Source organism: Zonotrichia albicollis, chromosome 22 (assembly GCF_047830755.1).
Source record: "Zonotrichia albicollis isolate bZonAlb1 chromosome 22, bZonAlb1.hap1, whole genome shotgun sequence".
Classification (NCBI taxonomy): Eukaryota; Metazoa; Chordata; class Aves; order Passeriformes; family Passerellidae; genus Zonotrichia; species Zonotrichia albicollis.
The window spans coordinates 6,102,191-6,119,617 of record NC_133840.1 but is presented as its reverse complement, the minus strand read 5'-3'; the positions used below and the strand labels follow the sequence as shown (position 1 = coordinate 6,119,617).

Here is a 17,427-nt window from a genome sequence, read left to right as displayed (position 1 = left end):
TGGCACAGCTTCCAACAGGAGATAAATCCTCTAATACCAGACACACACAGGTCCCTCAGAAGGGCAGAGAAGTCAAAGACAAGAGTCACAGGGGTGCATGAAGCAGGACAGAGAGCACCTTCCCGCCAGCCCCGGGCTGGTGCCAGCACAGGGCCACAGACAGCCGGGAACACGGCGGGGCATAAATCTCCCCTTGTCTGTAAGAGGGGGAAGGGCTCCCTGGCAGTGCTTCCTTGCTAATATCTCTTGGCTTTATCTCTGGGTAACCTTGGCAAGTCACTGCCCATTGCTGAGCAGGCACTGGCCCAGCTCACTGGTGACAGAGCAGGGGAATTCTGGTGCTCCTCACTTTGCCCATGTTAAGCATCCTCACCCCCCCAGCCAAATTAACAGCATCTCCCTCAGCACAGAGCCAGCAGAGAGGGAGGTGTCACTGTCACATTTTCTGGAAAAATCCCTTTGCCAGGATTTCTTCTCCTGGGAAGCTGAGAAGCCTCAGAGAAAAACGAAAACAACAATTATCTGATACACTTCTCCTGTGTTTGCTGCTTTGGAATGTGGTTTGGACACTGTTTACCAACAGCTCATTGTTTGATTGGTTTCATGTGAATTATTTTAACTTAATGACCAATCACAGCCAGGCTGTGTTGAGACTCTGGAGAGAGTCATGAGTTTTCATTATAATTCTTTGTAGCCTTCTGTCTGGATCCTTTCTCTATTCTATAATATAGTATAGTTAATATAGTATAATATAGGATAAATAATAAAATAATAAATTATAGTATAATAAATATAGTGTAAATAATAAATATAATATGCCATTAAATAAATACACTAATAAACATAGCACAATAAAGTGTAAATAATAAAATAATAATAAAAATTAAAATAATACTAAAATGTAATACAATGTAATGTATCCTTCTTCTGTATGTCTGTATCCTTTCTCTATTCTTTAGTATAATATAGTATAGTATAATATAACATAGTATAGTATAATATAGTATAAATAATAAAATAATGATAAAATTATAATAATATAATACAATATGATATGATATCATATCACATAATATATAATATAATCTATAATATCATATATCATAAAACAATAAATTAGCCTTTTGGAAACATGGTAGTCAGATTGATCATTTTCCTCCTTCACTGGGTGCCCAGTGAACACCCCAGGGAGGAAGGGCAGGCAGGAAAGCTCAGGGTGTGTGAGAGCAGCAGGAGCCCAGGCTGTGCCCTGCCCTGAGGGCTCTCACCGTGTAGTTGGGGTTGCCGGGCTGGATGCGCAGCTCAGCCAGGATCCAGATGCCATTGGTGAGCTTCAGAGACTGGTAGAGCATGTCCTGCCCCTCCACGTTCCTCTTGGCAATGGTGTACACGTTGTTGTTCTGCAGCTTGCTGGAGACAGTGTCTTTGGAGGGAAGGGAGGAGAAAAAAGGCATCTGTTAGTTCAGATCCATCATCTGCAGAGACAGGAGAGCCCTGGGGAGCATTCCCAGGATGCAAGGGCACAGGGAAATGCTGGCTGCTTCCCTGGGGACAGGAGCACACGTGACACAAGGAGAAAAACATTCCAGTTCTCTCCATGGACCCACCTCATTCCCTTCAGGCTGTGATCTCCTGGTATTTGCCCATTTTACAGGGCTCTCACTGCCCTGGGTCACTCAGGACTTGATCAAGGTGAGACTCTAAAGGCTGCTCAGAGGGGAAGAGAACTCTGCTTTCTCCACAACCCCCATCCACCTACAGGCAGCCAAAAAGTCAGAAGATGAAGGTGGAAAAGAACAAAGATCACAGCCTGAGGCGTGCTCAGGTTCTGAGGTTGTGTCCCAGCCACAAGAGCTCCCTCCTACTTTGCTCACACACAGACACTTCTGGCCAAATCAATGTCCTACAAAGCAGTAAAAATCCTCTCCCTTTTTAAAAAAGTAATTACTTGAAAGGGTAAACCACCCCCCAGGCACTGTCTCCAGACATCACAGGGCTGTGGTGTGGTTTTAACACACAGCCTGACCTCAGCCCTTGCAGATGAGGTGTGAATTCAGCTGCACACCTGGATGGGTGTCATTGTCACACACATTATTTCTAAGGGACTTTTTGAGGGAACCAGAACAGGGAAATCCACAGAATACAGAGCAGCCCTGGATGCCAAGGGGTTCCCTCAGCACACATCAGGCTGTGGATGCCTGTAAAGGGGCACAGGCACACTTTGGGTGGAAGATCCTGATAAGCATCATTGGCAAATTCCCATTTCTGGTGCTCAACAGGAGAAATTTAACTCCCTGCAGGGGCAGGTGGAACATTTTATCTGTGCTGGGTCATTCAGAGCAGGCTGGGTCATTTATGACAAAGAATGAGGGTACAGAAACAGCCTTAAACCACCTTGCACTGAAAGGCCAGAGACTGGAAATGTGGGATCCATCTAAGGAGCACAGGAGCAGCACAAAGTGACCACGCAGCCCTAATCCATCCATGGGGTGCCAGAGCTGACAGTGGACACCAGTCTGTGCTGAGGGACTGGACAGAGGACAGCAGAGCCCGTTCATGCACCAGGGAATGGTGGGAGGAGGAAGAAAAAGGCAAATCCACCCCTGATGCAGACACTGGGATCCAGTGCCTCTCCCCAGGCAGCCTGGACACTTTGTGCCCCCCTTTGCTCCCCAGAGCAGCTCCCTGCAGGCCCAGGATGGTTCAGGCATGCAGCCACCCAGACACACTCAGATTTAGGCTTCCTCTCTTCCCCAGTTACTATGGAAACTGGCTGATATATGTAACTAATGAGATCTTTTGCTTAAAACCCCTCATTGCCTGTCTCCTCCTCCCACCCATACTCCTCCTCCCCACAATAAACTCAGCCAGACTTGGGAAATGGGCAGTGCAGAGCAGTCCCCTGCTCACAGGGAGTGTGCCTGGGATTAATCCATGCTGCAAGGACATCACCCACCAGCAAAGAACCCCAAATTCCCACATTCTCATGCTCTCAAGCCATCAGCAGGAGCCTCCAGGCCTTTGGGAAGGCACAGAGCCCAACACAAGCACAGGCTCAGACAGGACATCCTTGTCTGAGAGGGTTGCTGGTATTAAATGGGATTTTTTGGACTCATTTTGACAGGCTGTGGTTAAACCTCACCCCTCTGGAAGGTGGAACTGCTGGCAAGGACTTTCTCCAGCAAGCCTGACATCTGCCACAGCAGCCTCCCCTCTGCTGGGAGGTGCTGTCAGAGCAAAGGCATTCCCTGGGGAGCAGGGATGCAGGACCGGAATGAGAAGCTGCAATTTTGGCTGCTGCCCCATCACAGGGGTGATGGCAGAGCAGGGGAACTGTGCCTAGGGAGCTCAGCAGGTGAGACACAGCCACAGAGCAGCTGCTCTTACACCAAAATCTTCACGTGATGCCTCCTCTTGCCATGGAAACACCCCCAGCCCCTGCTGAGGGGCAGATTCCAGAACAGGAACATGCTTGTAGGGGGATACAGGGAGGGAAAGTGAGGCAGGGCAAACCCTAGGAAGGTTTTTACAATTTTCTGCTCCCCTGACCTCAAAGAGCACAAAAAGCCCCACCAAAAGATGCCCTGCCCCAGCCAGAGCAATGGTGAGCAGCTGGAGATGATGCTTGGCTTGCCTGGCCCTCCTGCCCCCTGTCTGAGCACAGATTTGGGGAGAGCTGAGCCCCTCTCCCCCCCAGGTAGCAGCTCCCATCCCTCCTGTGCTCTGGAGTATCAGCAATTTGGATTTTGGAGATCATCAGAGTTGCTAAGCAACAGTGGCAGGCTGGGGCTGGCTGAAGGCAGGACCGCTAATGCCATGTGACAGCACAGCCTTTATTAAAAAAAATAAAGAAATAAAATCAAAGAAACCCAGGCAGATCTTGCTGGGAGCAGGGAGGCCAGGGAGGCAGGAACAGGGCTGGGTGACTCTGGGGACTCTGCAAAGCAGCATAAGGCACAGCTGGCCTTGCACAGCAACTTTCTTTTGTCTCAAGGTTTGTTCTCAGAACCCTCCTGAAGCACAAGGGAAGGGAGGTTTGGCCATCACCAAGGCCAGGGAAGCCTCTGACATCAGCCCAGCTTTCAGGGCTGGTTTGTTTGGTTTGTTTTCCTTGTATTTTCCTTTCTGAACAGAATTTTTGACCTCAGTCCCTCAGCCAAGCAGTGCACATGGAAATACAGGGAGGAACAACTCAACAGCTCACAGGGTCTCCTTCTTTGCACTGAAGGGACCCAACTCCTTTTTTAACAGCACTTTTCTCCTGGGTAAAGCAAAGGATGAGCTCAAATCTTCTGCCCACCAGCTTAAGAACTTCACATCTGAGCTCAGAGAGCCAAGATGAGCACCTGGCAGGGGGTGTGCACCAAGGACAGGCACAGCTCAGAGCCAACACTGACCACACACCTTGTCTGACCTTTGTGGCAATCTGCAGCAAGCACTCCATACAGAAAGTACAATTTATTGCTTTTATTTTATGCTGTGATAGCCCAGAACATCCCTGTGCCATTTCCAGCAGCACCTGAATGGTTCTGAGCATCCAGCCAAGAATTGCATTCAAATACCAAGCACAGGCTGATCCACTGGGGAGGCACTTGGGGCAATGTTCTGACACCACATTCATTTCCAGGACATGTAATATGCACCAGTTTTGTAATTTATTAAACCATCAGCTACAGGATTTGCACATTCAGAAAAAAAACAAAATACCATGCAAGCTTGTGTGATTTCCCCCCAGGTTTTTTCATCAAAATAAAATCCAATTTACTTTTTTTCTGGCATTAGCAAATTATCTGGGGGAGAAAAACACAGTGACCACTGCATACCAATAAAGCCATGTTAAACTCCAAACAAGAAAGGTACCAAATTGTGCACCAGTGATAAACAAAACCAAAATTCCTGTGCTGAACAGCACAGCAAGTGATGGAATACCATTAAATGGGAGGAAATCTCCATGTGCAAGTCAGCTCATCCTCTTTCACTCTGTGGGTTTGGGTAAGCAGTGTTTAGGAAAAAGGAAACCATTTAGCTCATCTGATTTGCATATCCTAATGTAGGGATCCTTTAGAATTTAGTCAAACTTAGCATGTTGAAAAAATCTCAGTGTAAACAAGGCAAACTGAGCTTCAGTGCATGCTCAGTTACAGGGGAAACCTCAGCTGCACCAACAGCACCCAGAATATTTGAGCTGTAACAGTTAAGCAATCTATTTTCATGCACTAGATTAATGTATTTTCATTAAAAAAAAAAAAAAAACTCAAATCAATTAATTTAGCACTGGATTAATAAGAGATGAGGATGCTGGGCTGTAACCACGACCTTGTGTTTTCATTATTTCTGAATGAGGTTTTCTCCAGGGAACTTTCCCAACCTCTTCCTAAGAGGCTGATGCACAGAACAGATGAATTCAAGATGTGCAGGGCATCCCAAGCACACCTTGGCCCCATGACAGAGCTCCAGAGGGATTTGCTCCTCCACAGCCCTCAGGAACAGCCTCAGGCCTGGTCCATCTCTCACCACTGGGAACCTGAGCCCCAAATCCAGATCTAAGCACTCATCTCTCCCTGAGTCACCGGGGAATGGTGGGAAAAGCTTCAAAGGTCCAGGATTTGCTTTTTTTGGAAGCAAAGATGGTGGAGACACAGATCAGCTCACAGATGAGACCCCAATTCCCACTTACAGGTACCTGCTCCTCATCCCACAGCCTGGCACCTTTTCCTTGGCTTCCCTTGCCCTGCTCTGGGCTACCTGCAGCAGCCAAGACTTTCTGCTTGCTCAGTGCTTTGGGATGAGCTTTTTTTGCCATCCCTGTTGCAAGCCACCAAATCTCCAACCAATCCTATTTGGCTTGTGGGCACAGGATGGATCTTTTCCCCACAAAGGCCTGGGAGCACAGACTGCCACAGAAGCTTCTCTGCTGTCTGTCTGTGTTTATCTCCTTTTGTTTGAAGGAGGAAAAGCAATAACCTGGAGAGGAGTCTGCAGTTTGCACAGGAGGTGCTGTAAGGTGACTGTTGCACTGTGACAGACAGCTCTGGATGTACAAGGAACTCACACACTGCTTTTCTGACAGATCAAATCCCAGCCCCCAGCAAATCCCTGTTTCAAGTCTAACTCACCTCAGAGCAGTTCCTGAGCTCACAGCAGCATCCTGGCTCTTCCCTGCTCTTCCCTCTCCTTATTTCTTACAGGTACATCCCAATATCTTGGCTGCACACACCTGCTGTCATGTCTGTCACATTGCACATCAGCTTCTTCATCACCCACTCCTGTAATTCCCCAGTTCCACTAAGCAGCATTCTTCATTTCCACCTTCATTTCCTCGTTTTTCACCTCCTTGATTACTCCTGTCTTAGTTCAGACACTTTCTAGAAAGCCTCAAATGGGTCCATTGTCTGCATCTCCCAAGACTCCTGCCTTATCCTTAACAAAATCTAAATAGGGAAAAAGTGCAGGGTGTTTATACAGAAAGAAATTCAAATTTCAGTTTCTCCACTGAGGAAGAGCAGCACCCCTTGCTTGACTGCTCTGCAGGGCCTCCAGGATGGCTGCACAGATGTGAGAATTCATGAAAGGAAAGGCTGTTTGCAGCTGGGAGGAGGAGAGCTGGGAGAAGGAAAGCTGGCAAAGAACTGGAGAAGGGGAGCTGGGAAAAGGAGAACTGAGAATAGGAAAGCTGGGAGAAGGAGAGATGGGACAAAGGGAGATGGGAGAAAGGGAGAATGGGAAAAGGAGAGCTGGGAGAAGGAGAATGGGAGAACTGGGAGAAGGAGAGCTGAGAGAAGGAAAGATGGGAGAAAGGGAGATGGGAGAAAGGGAGAAAGGGAAAAGGAGAGCTGGGAAAAGGAGAGCTGGAGAAGAAGAGCTGGGAGTAGGAAAACTGGGAGGAGAGCTGGGAGAAGGAGAGCTGAGAATAGAAAAGCTGGGAGAAAGAGAGCTGAGAGAAGGAGAGCTGGGAGTAGGAGAACAGGAGAAGGAGAACTGAGAATAGAAAAGCTGAGAGAAGGAAAGCTGAGAGAAGGAGAGCTGAGAGGAGAGCTGAGAGAAGGAGAGCTGAGAGAAGGAGAGCTGAGAGAAGGAGAGCTGGGAGAAGGAAAGCAGAGAGAAGGAAAGCAGACAGAAGGAGAGCTGGGAGAAGGAAAACTGGGAGAAGGAGAGCCAGGCCCTGAGGGTGCAGGGATCACTCCTGCCCAGCCTCTGCCAGCCCAGCTGCTCCACAGGGCTCTGTGGCTGTGGAGCTGTGTGAGGGCCCTGCTCTGGGAGCTGGGTATTTTTAGCTCCAGCTGCACTCACGTCACGGGGCTGGGATCAGCCAGGCTGAGGCATGAATGGTGTCTCAGCACTCACCACCTGGTGGGTGGGCTCAGGCTGGGCATGAATGACTGAGCCCAGCAGATCCCAGCAGGGAGAACAGCTCACTCCAAGGAGCCAGCAGTGCTCCTGAGCTGCTCCCTGTGCACAAACCCAGCCTCTCCTCAGGTCTGGTGAGGCGCTGCTGGGATCTGCAGAGTTTTGTGCAGCTCTGCCACGAGTGCATTGCAAACCTGCAAAGACACCACAAGCACTGACAGCCCAAACTGAGAGCTTTATTGTGGTTACACATCTCCTGCAGGAACAGGAACCAGCCCTTCCTCCACAAGGATCAAATTCCTAAAGATTTTACATGTAAACTTGCTTTTTTTGGAAGAATGGATAGTCTTAAGCCTATTTTTAGTGTATTTAAACAATCAAAATTGTGAATCTTGAAAAACTGTCGCTCTACTGAGGCACATGGCCTGGCACACACCCTTCCTCTGGTGTAAACTAAAAGATGGACTCAGCTCCTGCCAGATTTTAGCCAGCCTACTCTGCCTCTGCCCTAGTGTCTCACTTGCCATGCTGAGAGAAGCCTGCACCCCTGAGGATGCTGGAATTCCACACTCCATGGGTTTTGGATATGGCTGATCCTTGTGCAAGCAAGGCTTGGTGCTCTTAGCATGGTCTGAGCTAGAGGAGGTTACTGCCTGGAGGAAATCAAGGTGGGCAGGCTGAGTCAGGGTTGCACTGGTTAAAAAAAAAATAGAAAATATAGAAAAAACACAAGGGGCTCAGGCAAGCACACAACATTTCACTGGTTTTCCCTCCTGCAAGCTCTTGGCTTGCTCCATGCTCAAGCCCAGGTGGTCAAGCAGTGGCAAGAGGGAGGAGGTGAGGGCAGCAGAAACAGAAGCCTCAGTGGCTGGAAGTGTTTGCAATCTGTTCATGGGGTGAGACCCACCTTCTGTGGGGTGAGACCCACCTTCTGCCAAAGAGGCTGCAGGTCCTGGCAGGTCCTGCACTCCCCAAGCACCCCAAGGGATGGGCTGTGCTCTGGAGAGGCTCTGCAGCCACGTTCCTGCCTGGGAGAGGCTGCAGATCCCACTGAGAGGAACTGCCTGGTGCTCGCTGCTCTCCCTGACAGCTGGAAACTTGTCCTGCCCTGAGCAGTCTGGCCCTGAGCTGGCAAACCCTTCTGCAATGGGGAGCATTCTGTCACTCCAAATTTCATAACATCTTCTTCCAGAGGGAGGAGGGGGAGGCCAGGCTGCAGGATTGCCAATCCTCCCGGCCACATCCCCTTCCAGGCAGCACCTCAACACCAAAATGAGCAGCTTCCAGGGCTCTTTATCTCTAATCAGTGTTTCTGATTGGAGATAAAGAGTCTTGGATGCAGCCAGGGCATGGCCAGGGCAGAAGGCAGCAGCAGCAGCAGCTCTGCAGTGCAGGGAGAGGCAATGCCAAGCTCAGTGAGGAGCAGAGGGAGGACTGGGGGAGGCACAGAGGTTGTTCTCATTTCAAACCCCACAGTGAAATCAAGTCATAAGGTCCAACAGCTGCTATTTTTCCCCCTCCTCTTGCGTGCTCCAGCTTTTATATTCCAAAATAGTAATAATTATGAGTACAAAGAGACCCATGGTTTCTGTCTGCTATTGAAGCACGAGGGTGTTCATTGTGTAATAGCAGGCATGGGAGAATAAAAAGGTTACAGGGCTGGTAATCAATAGGGACACTTCTTTCATCTGTGAAACAGAGCAGCTTTTGGTAGAATCACTTGGCTCCTGTCCAGAACCTCCAGAACAGGAGCAGAGCTGCTGAGCTGGCCCCATTCCACCCTTTTACACTCCCTTATCCTTCAGCAGTAGTAAGGTCACACGTACAAGATGCTCACAGAGGAAACTCTACAGCCAAACAAACTGAACAGGACCAAACATGACGAAAATGCATCAATACCTCAGCTAACACCAGCACACCCCTCCCACCTGGCCTGTCCTCCTCAAACACCCAACACCCTGCAGTGTCTCTAGGGTTAAATCTTTCACGTCAGAAAAGAAGAAAGAAGCTGCCAAAAGGTGAAGTGAGTGGCCCAGGGTGATGCAGCAGGGCTGGAACACTTTGATCACAACTCACAGCAGCAGGACAGGGTTGCTGAACAGCCCCAACACCACATTCAGCTCCATTTAAAGAGCAGCTTTGCAGGGAAGCAAAGTATAAAAGGGAAAACAAGAATACAAGGTCCAGAATGAAAGGAAGAAACAGACTGGTCAAATCAAAGACTTGGGATTTTTAGATGTGCTTTTATGAGGACCCAGCAAAAGTTTTTTGACTGAAACAAGCCCTAGGATCCCAGGCTGTGCTATTCAAAAGTGCAATACTTACATCTTCATCAGCCATCAGCTTATTTTACTAAGGTGATATTAATAAGGTGATTTTTAATGGCAATACATCAAAAGTGCTCTCAGCATGGCAGAATGAAGCTACTCACCAGCATTCAGGTGACAGTCTTTAATCTGGAACTGAAGCTCATTTTCATTTGGAATATCCTTCCATGTTGCAAGGAAGACCTGGCGCTCTAGAAACAAAAAAATCCCCTCAGCACTGTGGGATCCTCACAGGACCCCAGCATTAATTAACACACCACAGAATATTCCAAAGCAGACACACTGAAGGGCTTTTGGGAACTTTTTTCCCTGCTGGGGACAGATTTATTCCTGGATTTACCTCAGACTCTTTGTAAAAGCAGCAAAGCTTTGATGGATTTTGGCCTCTCCCAAAAGAGGAATAGTTTTTGCCATATGAGCTGTTTACAAGCCAAGAATATGCAGGATTTGACAAGAAGGAAGGAGATCCATATATTTAGGATTATGTTAGTGAAAGCTGCTTTTCTAGCAACTTCCAGCCAATTCAAACAAAACTTTTATAATAAAGGTGACTAGGAATACAAAAATTCCAGTGAAAATGGTGACTAGAAATACAAATAAAGTGTGCAAAAGTTATTTGTGACAGCTGATTCCTGCATGATTACAGCTGCTTGCAAGGTGACATTTGATGTCATTCCTGAACCCAGTGATGCAGTTTGGGAGGAATAAAGGTGACTAGGAATACAATAAAGGTGACTAGGAATACAAAAATTCCAGTGAAAATGGTATGGGTGAAAATCCTAGACTCATTCAAGTGAATCAAACCATCAAAAACCCCCAAAACTACAACAAATCCAACCCAAACAAATTAAAAAAAAAAATCAGCTTCAAAGAAAACAGATCCACCTGGCTGAGAGAATGAGAGGAGGGGACTTGGGTTCTGCAGCTGGAGGACAACGGGGACAGGACAACAGGGACAACCAGACCAGACCTGCTGAGATGCAGTGGTTTGAAGGTCAAGGCACAGGTGAAACAGAGCCAGCAGGGACCTGCAGCTCCAGCTGGGCACAGCCTGGATGAAAGAGGCTCAGCACAAACCCCAAAGCACTCACCCATTTTGCCATCCTCCACGAAAAGCACGTTGAGAGGGATGAGGCAGCTGAAGTAAAAGACATCAATGTTGTTTTTCACAGCCACCTGTCACAGAGAAAACAGGGAGGTTAAAGAGTCTCTCTCAGCTGGAAAAGCAAAGGGATCACACACAGTCTGATCACCCTGGAGTGCTCTCTCTGAGCACAGGCCAGGCTGAATGGGATGTACTGAGCTCCTGGGCAGTTTCAGAAAGGACCAGTCCCCTGCTCCATTTTCACTGAAAGCTGCCCAAACTTCTCCTGTGAACCTTTCATTGTGCTGCTTCAGAGCCAGCTCCACTCAGGGGCTCACAGCAGCATCCTGGCTCTTTCCTGCCTCTCCCTCTCCTCACTTCTTACAGGTACATCCCAACCTCTTGGTTGCACACACCTGCTGTCATGTCTGTCACATTGCACATCAGCTTCTTCATCACCCACTCTTGTAATTCCCCAGCTCCAAACCTGTGCAGTATTCTTCATTTTCACCTTAATTTCCTTATTTTTCACCTCTTAGATTACTCCTGTCTCAGTCCAGACACTTTCTAGAAAGCCTCAAATGAATCCACTGCCTGCATCTTCCTTGCAGCATCTCCCAAGATTCCTGCCTTTCCCTCAGTAAAATCTAAACAGGGAATATGTGCTGGGTATTGATTCCTGGAAGAAGAAAGCCCTGCTAGAGAGCAATCAGGTAAAAAAAAAAAAACATCACTTGACAAAAGACTTAATTCTCAGTGTCATTAAACTGCACCAGCCAGGGAGTTTGCCCTTATCTGCTTTGCCTTTATCACACACACTTGCCATGTTCCCCACTAATCTCTGCTAACAGCTTTCCCCAGGCTGGGACAAGCAGCAGCAAATGGGAGGTCTGAGAGGTGCAGTGTCACAGCACAGCTCAGGAAAAGGCTCCTCTGGGCTTTATTAGGAGGTGTAAGAGGTGCAGTGCCACAGCACAGCTCAGGAAAAGGCTCCTCTGGGCTTTATTGGGAGGTCTGAGAGGTGCAGTGTCACAGCACAGCTCAGGAAAAGGCTCCTCTGGGCTTTATTTCCATGCCTCTCATGCTCTCCCCACGTCAGCCCACACAGTTGGAGGCTGTCATGGGAGCACAGCTCAGCAAACACCTGCCTTAGCTGCAAGAAAGGAATCTTAAACCTTGTAAGAAAGACCCAGAACTGAGGTTGTGTGGGGAATTTCAGGAGCTATTTGAGCTCCCACTTTGTTTGAAAACCCCCAGAGGGAGTTTTCCAATTTGTCACCCTGAAACACAAACCAGACCATGCTAAATGCTGAGCCAAAGGAATAAATTTGCTGCTACAAAGATTTATGGCAAGACAAACTTCATTGATATTAATAATTACATATATTGATGTCCTACTGGGAAAATCTATTGTCCTATAGGGGTAATTTTAGAAGGACACCCACAACTGTTGGTAAAAACCAGCTGTGGATAAGGAAGGGGAATAAAGCAGTCAGCTGGTCAGACATGCATGCAAGCCAGAGACAAGTGGAAGGAGATCAAGCTCCCAAACAAACTCTTTTGGCAATTGTGAGGTCCCAGAAGTGCAAAGAACTGCAGAAAGGTAAACGTGACAATCTGTGGTGTTTCTACTTTTCAGCCATCACTAAAGGTAGCAGCTTATATTTAATTCCCCCAGTGCAAACCAGCTTAAGAAGGGATTAGTCTAAAGCCCACTAAAACCACACAAATGATGGTGCAACTGAGGAAAAACCTGGGATTGGTTCCCTGTAACAGGGACTTGTTCCATGCTCTGATTGCTGGCGTCATGCTCACGAGTTGGAGTGCTCAGTGTTTGAACCAGAGGGGTAAAGGCAGATTGGTGGGTGGACTTCAGTGATTCACCACTGCAAAATATGATGGAACACATTGGGTGAGGAGCCAAAAATGCACTTCAGAGTCTGGGAGGGGAGAGCTGGGGGAGGGACAGCAGTGCAGCCATTCCAGATGCTGTGCTTGGATATAAGTCATGGAGATGAGCCAGGAGAGGGGAAATTTAGGCTAAATGTCTGGGAAAACCAACAGTGAGAATTATTAAGCAGCACTAAATTCCTCTGAGGATAAAAGAAGCTCCAGTGCTTGGACTTACAGTTAAAATCAGCCTTGACAATGCTCTCAATAAGAGGAACTGTAGGAAAACAACAAAGCATAGCAGGGACTACACTGCACGACCCAAGATCTTTTCCAAGTCTGATTTAATGATTAATTGCCTTGCCTTAGAACAACAGAGATTACTTAGCTTTTGTAGCTAATTGTTGTTGCCATACAACAGCAGTTTCTTACAAGAGGGGCTGGGAAGCAGCTCCCTCTCTCCAGTCACGGTTCTGGAGGCACACTCCAAATTAATATGCCAGCCCTGTCCCTGCAGTTATAAGGATGCTATAAAAAGGTATCTGCTGACCTGCTTCTCAACTCTGCAGAAACACACTGAGTAAGCTGCTTTGGCTATCTCTGGAGAACTACCCAATTAAGATGCTCTGAAGTGCAATTTCTTCCCAGTAAAGAAAAATCAAGCCACATGGAAGCCTTCCTCCCAAACTGCATCACTGGCTTCAGGAATGACATCACAGTCACCTTGCAAGCAGCTGTAATCATGCAGGAATCAGCTGTCACAAATAACTTTTGCACACAGGGTGGAAAAAGCTCTCCTGAACCTACAGCACTGGGACATGAGTGGGGAGCTCCTCAAAATGAGCTTCTGTTGTTCACCACCACACACTTCCCCCAAACTGGGCTCCACAATGTCTGGGCCATCAAAAGACACCTGGATGGGGAAACTCACACAAGAAGAGTTGGTAACAGCTTCCCAAGGTCATGCTCCACATCAGGGGCACCCAGTGCCACCTGACAGGCTACAAAAGCAGCACCTGCAAGAAGCTGAGCAGGTAATAACAGTGACTTTCCAAAAAAATCCAGCGCTCCTCAGGTGGGAACATTGCCCTGAGACAGGCAATGACATCTGATGTGACAGCAGGAGCTGAGAAGCCTCTCCAGGTTTGACGTGCCTGTAAAGAAACCTCTGCTTGCACTCAATAAATCCTCCAGTCCAGACTCACTTTGCTCATGGCTCTGCTTTAACCTGCTGACCTGGACATGACCTATTAAATCTCTAGCTAGACCTTTAGCTTCAGACATTTCAGAGTTGAAACAGAAGCGTTTTTAATAAAAATGGCTTTCCATTTGTGATCTTTTAGAGAGGGGAAAAAAAATATTAGTACCTTGTGAATTAAGTCAAGCAGCCTACAAAGCTCTGAGGGATAGAAGTCAAAAGGTGGCAGATTTTTGTGTGATGTCTGACTGTTGAAAAGGTGTGAGCCCACTAAAAATTGGCTCAGGGTTACAAATCACTGATGTCTTGCTCATGATCTGACTAGAGGAAGCAGCACCTCCAGAAATAACCCCTGGAATTTATTTGCTCACCTTCCAGCATGAGCACCTTTCTGAAGAGCTTTCCTGCAGTCCAGCCCTCTGAGAGCCCAGCCATGGTATTTTGGGGAAGAAGCACCTCATAGGAACAATGTCAAGTTATTTTCTTCAGTAGTGTAGGTTTCTGATGCTTTAAATCTCAGACTTGAGCAACAGAACTGACTTTGAAAGTCAAGTCTGAAAGCAACACAGATGCTTTCCATCAGCAGCAAGTACACAACATACCCACTTGGAATCCCATTAGCACCTACACTAAATTAGGGACTGAAGTTGGGTTTTGCTTTAGAGCCTGGTAACAGCCAAACTGTAAAGGCAAGAACAAATCTCCTCTGCAGAGCCTTTTTTTACCTCACCAGGTCATGGCTTGCTCTGTGACAGTCTGCTGCTCTGCCCCCAGGGAAAGCTGAACCTCCACTTCATTTTGTGTGACAGCAAGGGTGTGATGGTGTTCACAGGAGTCTGAGGATGAGGGAGGAGATGAGGATCTGACTCCATGTTTCAGAAGGCTTGATTTATTATTTTATTATATATATTATATTAAAACGATATTAAAAGAATAGAAGAAAGGATTTCATCAGAAGGCTGGCTAAGAATAGAAAAGGAAGAACGATAACAAAAGCTTGTGGCTCGGACAGAGTCTAAGCCAGCTGACTGTGACTGGCCATTAATTAAAAACAACCACTTGATACCAAACAAAGATCCACCTGTTGCATTCCACAGCAGCAGATAATCAATGTTTACATTTTGTTCTTGAGGCTTCTCAGGAGAAAAAATCTTAAGGAAAGAATTTTTCATAAAATATCTCTGTGACAGGAAGGGCTCTCAGGATCCCAGGGGTGCCTGCAGCCTCTGCCAGCCACAGGTTTGTGCTTCTCCTCTCTGTGCTCTCCCCACAGGGCTGAGCCTGGAGCTGTGCAGGCACAGCAAGGGTTACAGCAACGTCAGGGAACACAGAGTTTCTGGGAGGGTTGTGCTCTCCTGTGCCTTGCTGCACTTCAAGTTCAAAATGTACAATTTATAAATGTGCTGCACCATGTGGCAGACGTGCTCTTAACCTCCAAACCAACAGCTTTCCACAGCTGAGTGAGGAACTGGCCACAGATGCCAAGCTGTGATCCAAGTCCTTAATTCAGTGTTCCCAGCAGGGTTCTTTGCTGAAATAAGACTCTCACAAGCAGAGACTGTTGAAGAATAACCCAGGCAACAAACCCAAGCAGCATCTTTCCCCATCCAGCTACCCACAGGTGTTGTGTGGTGGCTGCTCAGGGATCCTCACCCACGAGCAGATATTGTGTCATTTATCAAGCAGGCTCTGGAGAGTGAACATCTGTTGGCTGGAATTGCTGCTCACAACGATTCCCACAGAGAGCTGGATGTGTGAAATCTGTCTGCGGGTTCTGAGTGCTGTGTTTGTGACCTGAGCTCCATTAACAGCTCTGATGAATGAGAGCTCCAGCAGCTCTGCACTGCCAGACTCTGGATCGTGGAGGAGCACAGGTGATGAGTTACAGCAAGAAGGACAAGCATCATCATCAGCAATACTGATATTTCCTCAGTGAAGCAGCTGCACTGTCACCCTGGTTTTTTAAGATTTCCTAAGCCTTCTGATGTTGAAATTCTTGTAGTGAACTTTCTTACACACTTTCTGTAAATAACTCATTGTTTTGCACACTCCTTTATGGAGGAGGAGAAAGTTGATGGACTGTTGGTCTGTCCAGTGTTATTGGAGAGGTGGCACTGTCACCCTCCAATCCACTGTCACTCTTGGAACACTATAAATGTTGGACTCAGAAAATAAACTTCCCTTTTTTTTCCTTCACCTTAAGAACAGTGGTGTGTGTTTGTGTTCTTTGGTGTCCTATAGTGACACTGCACCTTCCTCCTCTGTCTCTATAAAAAGGTTTTGCCAAACTCATTTCAAACAACAAAAGTATCCTGCACATGACTTCTGTGTTTCCAAGTGCCTCTCCTCAGGGAGAAATGCAGATGGCAGATCTTTCCCTTTCCACACTCAGATAATTTTACTGAATTAAATAAAAAAAAAAGCAGTTTAAAACCTTCCAGATCATCCACTGCATTAGCAACACTGACATTTCCTCAGTGAGGAAGCTGCACCTTCCTCCTCTGTCTCTCTAAAAAGGTTTTGCCAAAGTGTCCTGCAGCTCACACTGCCCAGAAGCAAGTCTGTGTTTCTGTGTTTCCATTTCTCCTTCTCAGGGAGAAATGCAGCTGGCAGACCTTTCCCTTTCCACATTCAGATAATTTTACTGAATTAAATTAAAAAAAAAAAAAAAAAAAGCAGTTTGAAACATTCCAGCTTTTTTCAGCTGCATGCTCTGTAGCTGCAGCAAGCAGGGCTGGCAGCTGCCAGCAGGCTGTGACACACTGATGGTGCATTCTGATCCCAGGAGAGTGGCTCCAGCCTCAGGCAGACTTGCTGCTGCTCCAGGAGTGCCTACAGCTCCTTTTCACCTGCACTGTCTCCTGCAAGGGGCTATAATCTCACAGAAGAGATGATCAGATTTGTGCCATGACAGGCCAGGCCTGAGCTCTCAAACTCTGGCTGCAGGTTGGCTCCACTTCACCCATTTCCAGGATCAGGGGAGCAATTCTTGTGTGCTCCAATGGGTGTTCCAATTTCACAGCATTTCCTAGCTGTTAAAAAGCCAATTATTAGGAACAGTGGTTCTCTTTAGCATAGAAAGGCTTTCAGCCCAGGCATTTTCTAATTCCAAATTTGACTTGAAGAACTATCTGGAAAGATTTAATATTCCCACCAGTGCAAATCCCTGTTTTAGGAGGGTGAAGGTCTCACACACGTGGTGCCAAGGACACCTCACCCAGCTGGCATGGCCCACATGTCACCAGCAGTGTCACCACTGCTTTGGTTGTGAAAAAGCAACACTGAACAACTCCCAGAGGTGTCTCCATGGCCATCAAACACCCAGGAAGGTCAACAGAGCCTCTCACAGACCTTTGGGCAAGGGCTTGTTGTTATTTCTTGGTGCCATAAGCACCAGGCAGCCCCAGAAATGCAGACAAGGCACTGCAAAGGTGTCCCCCACCAAAATTAGAAGCACACAAATACCTAAGTCAGATTTTCTGACTTAGGCACACTCCAAAGGCAGCTTTTTAATCTGACAGAAGTTAAAAAGATGAAGTAGAGAGCAGGGATTGGGGTTTGTTCAGCCCTACAGTGCTCTG

General features: G+C 47.3%; 1 protein-coding gene across 4 annotated transcripts in view; it reads right to left on the bottom strand.

Moving 5' to 3' along the window:
* Positions 1-17,427, bottom strand: part of AP2B1 (adaptor related protein complex 2 subunit beta 1) — an 81,606-nt gene that overhangs the window by 2,627 nt on the left and 61,552 nt on the right. For all 4 annotated transcript variants that reach the window (XM_074556964.1, XM_074556967.1, XM_074556965.1 and 1 more), the window contains 3 exons: positions 10,766-10,850; positions 9,779-9,865; positions 1,269-1,423 (listed from right to left, as the gene is read on the bottom strand). In XM_074556964.1, the coding sequence (XP_074413065.1) occupies positions 1,269-1,423; positions 9,779-9,865; positions 10,766-10,850 (327 nt within the window). The remainder of the gene's footprint in view (positions 1-1,268; positions 1,424-9,778; positions 9,866-10,765; positions 10,851-17,427) is intronic.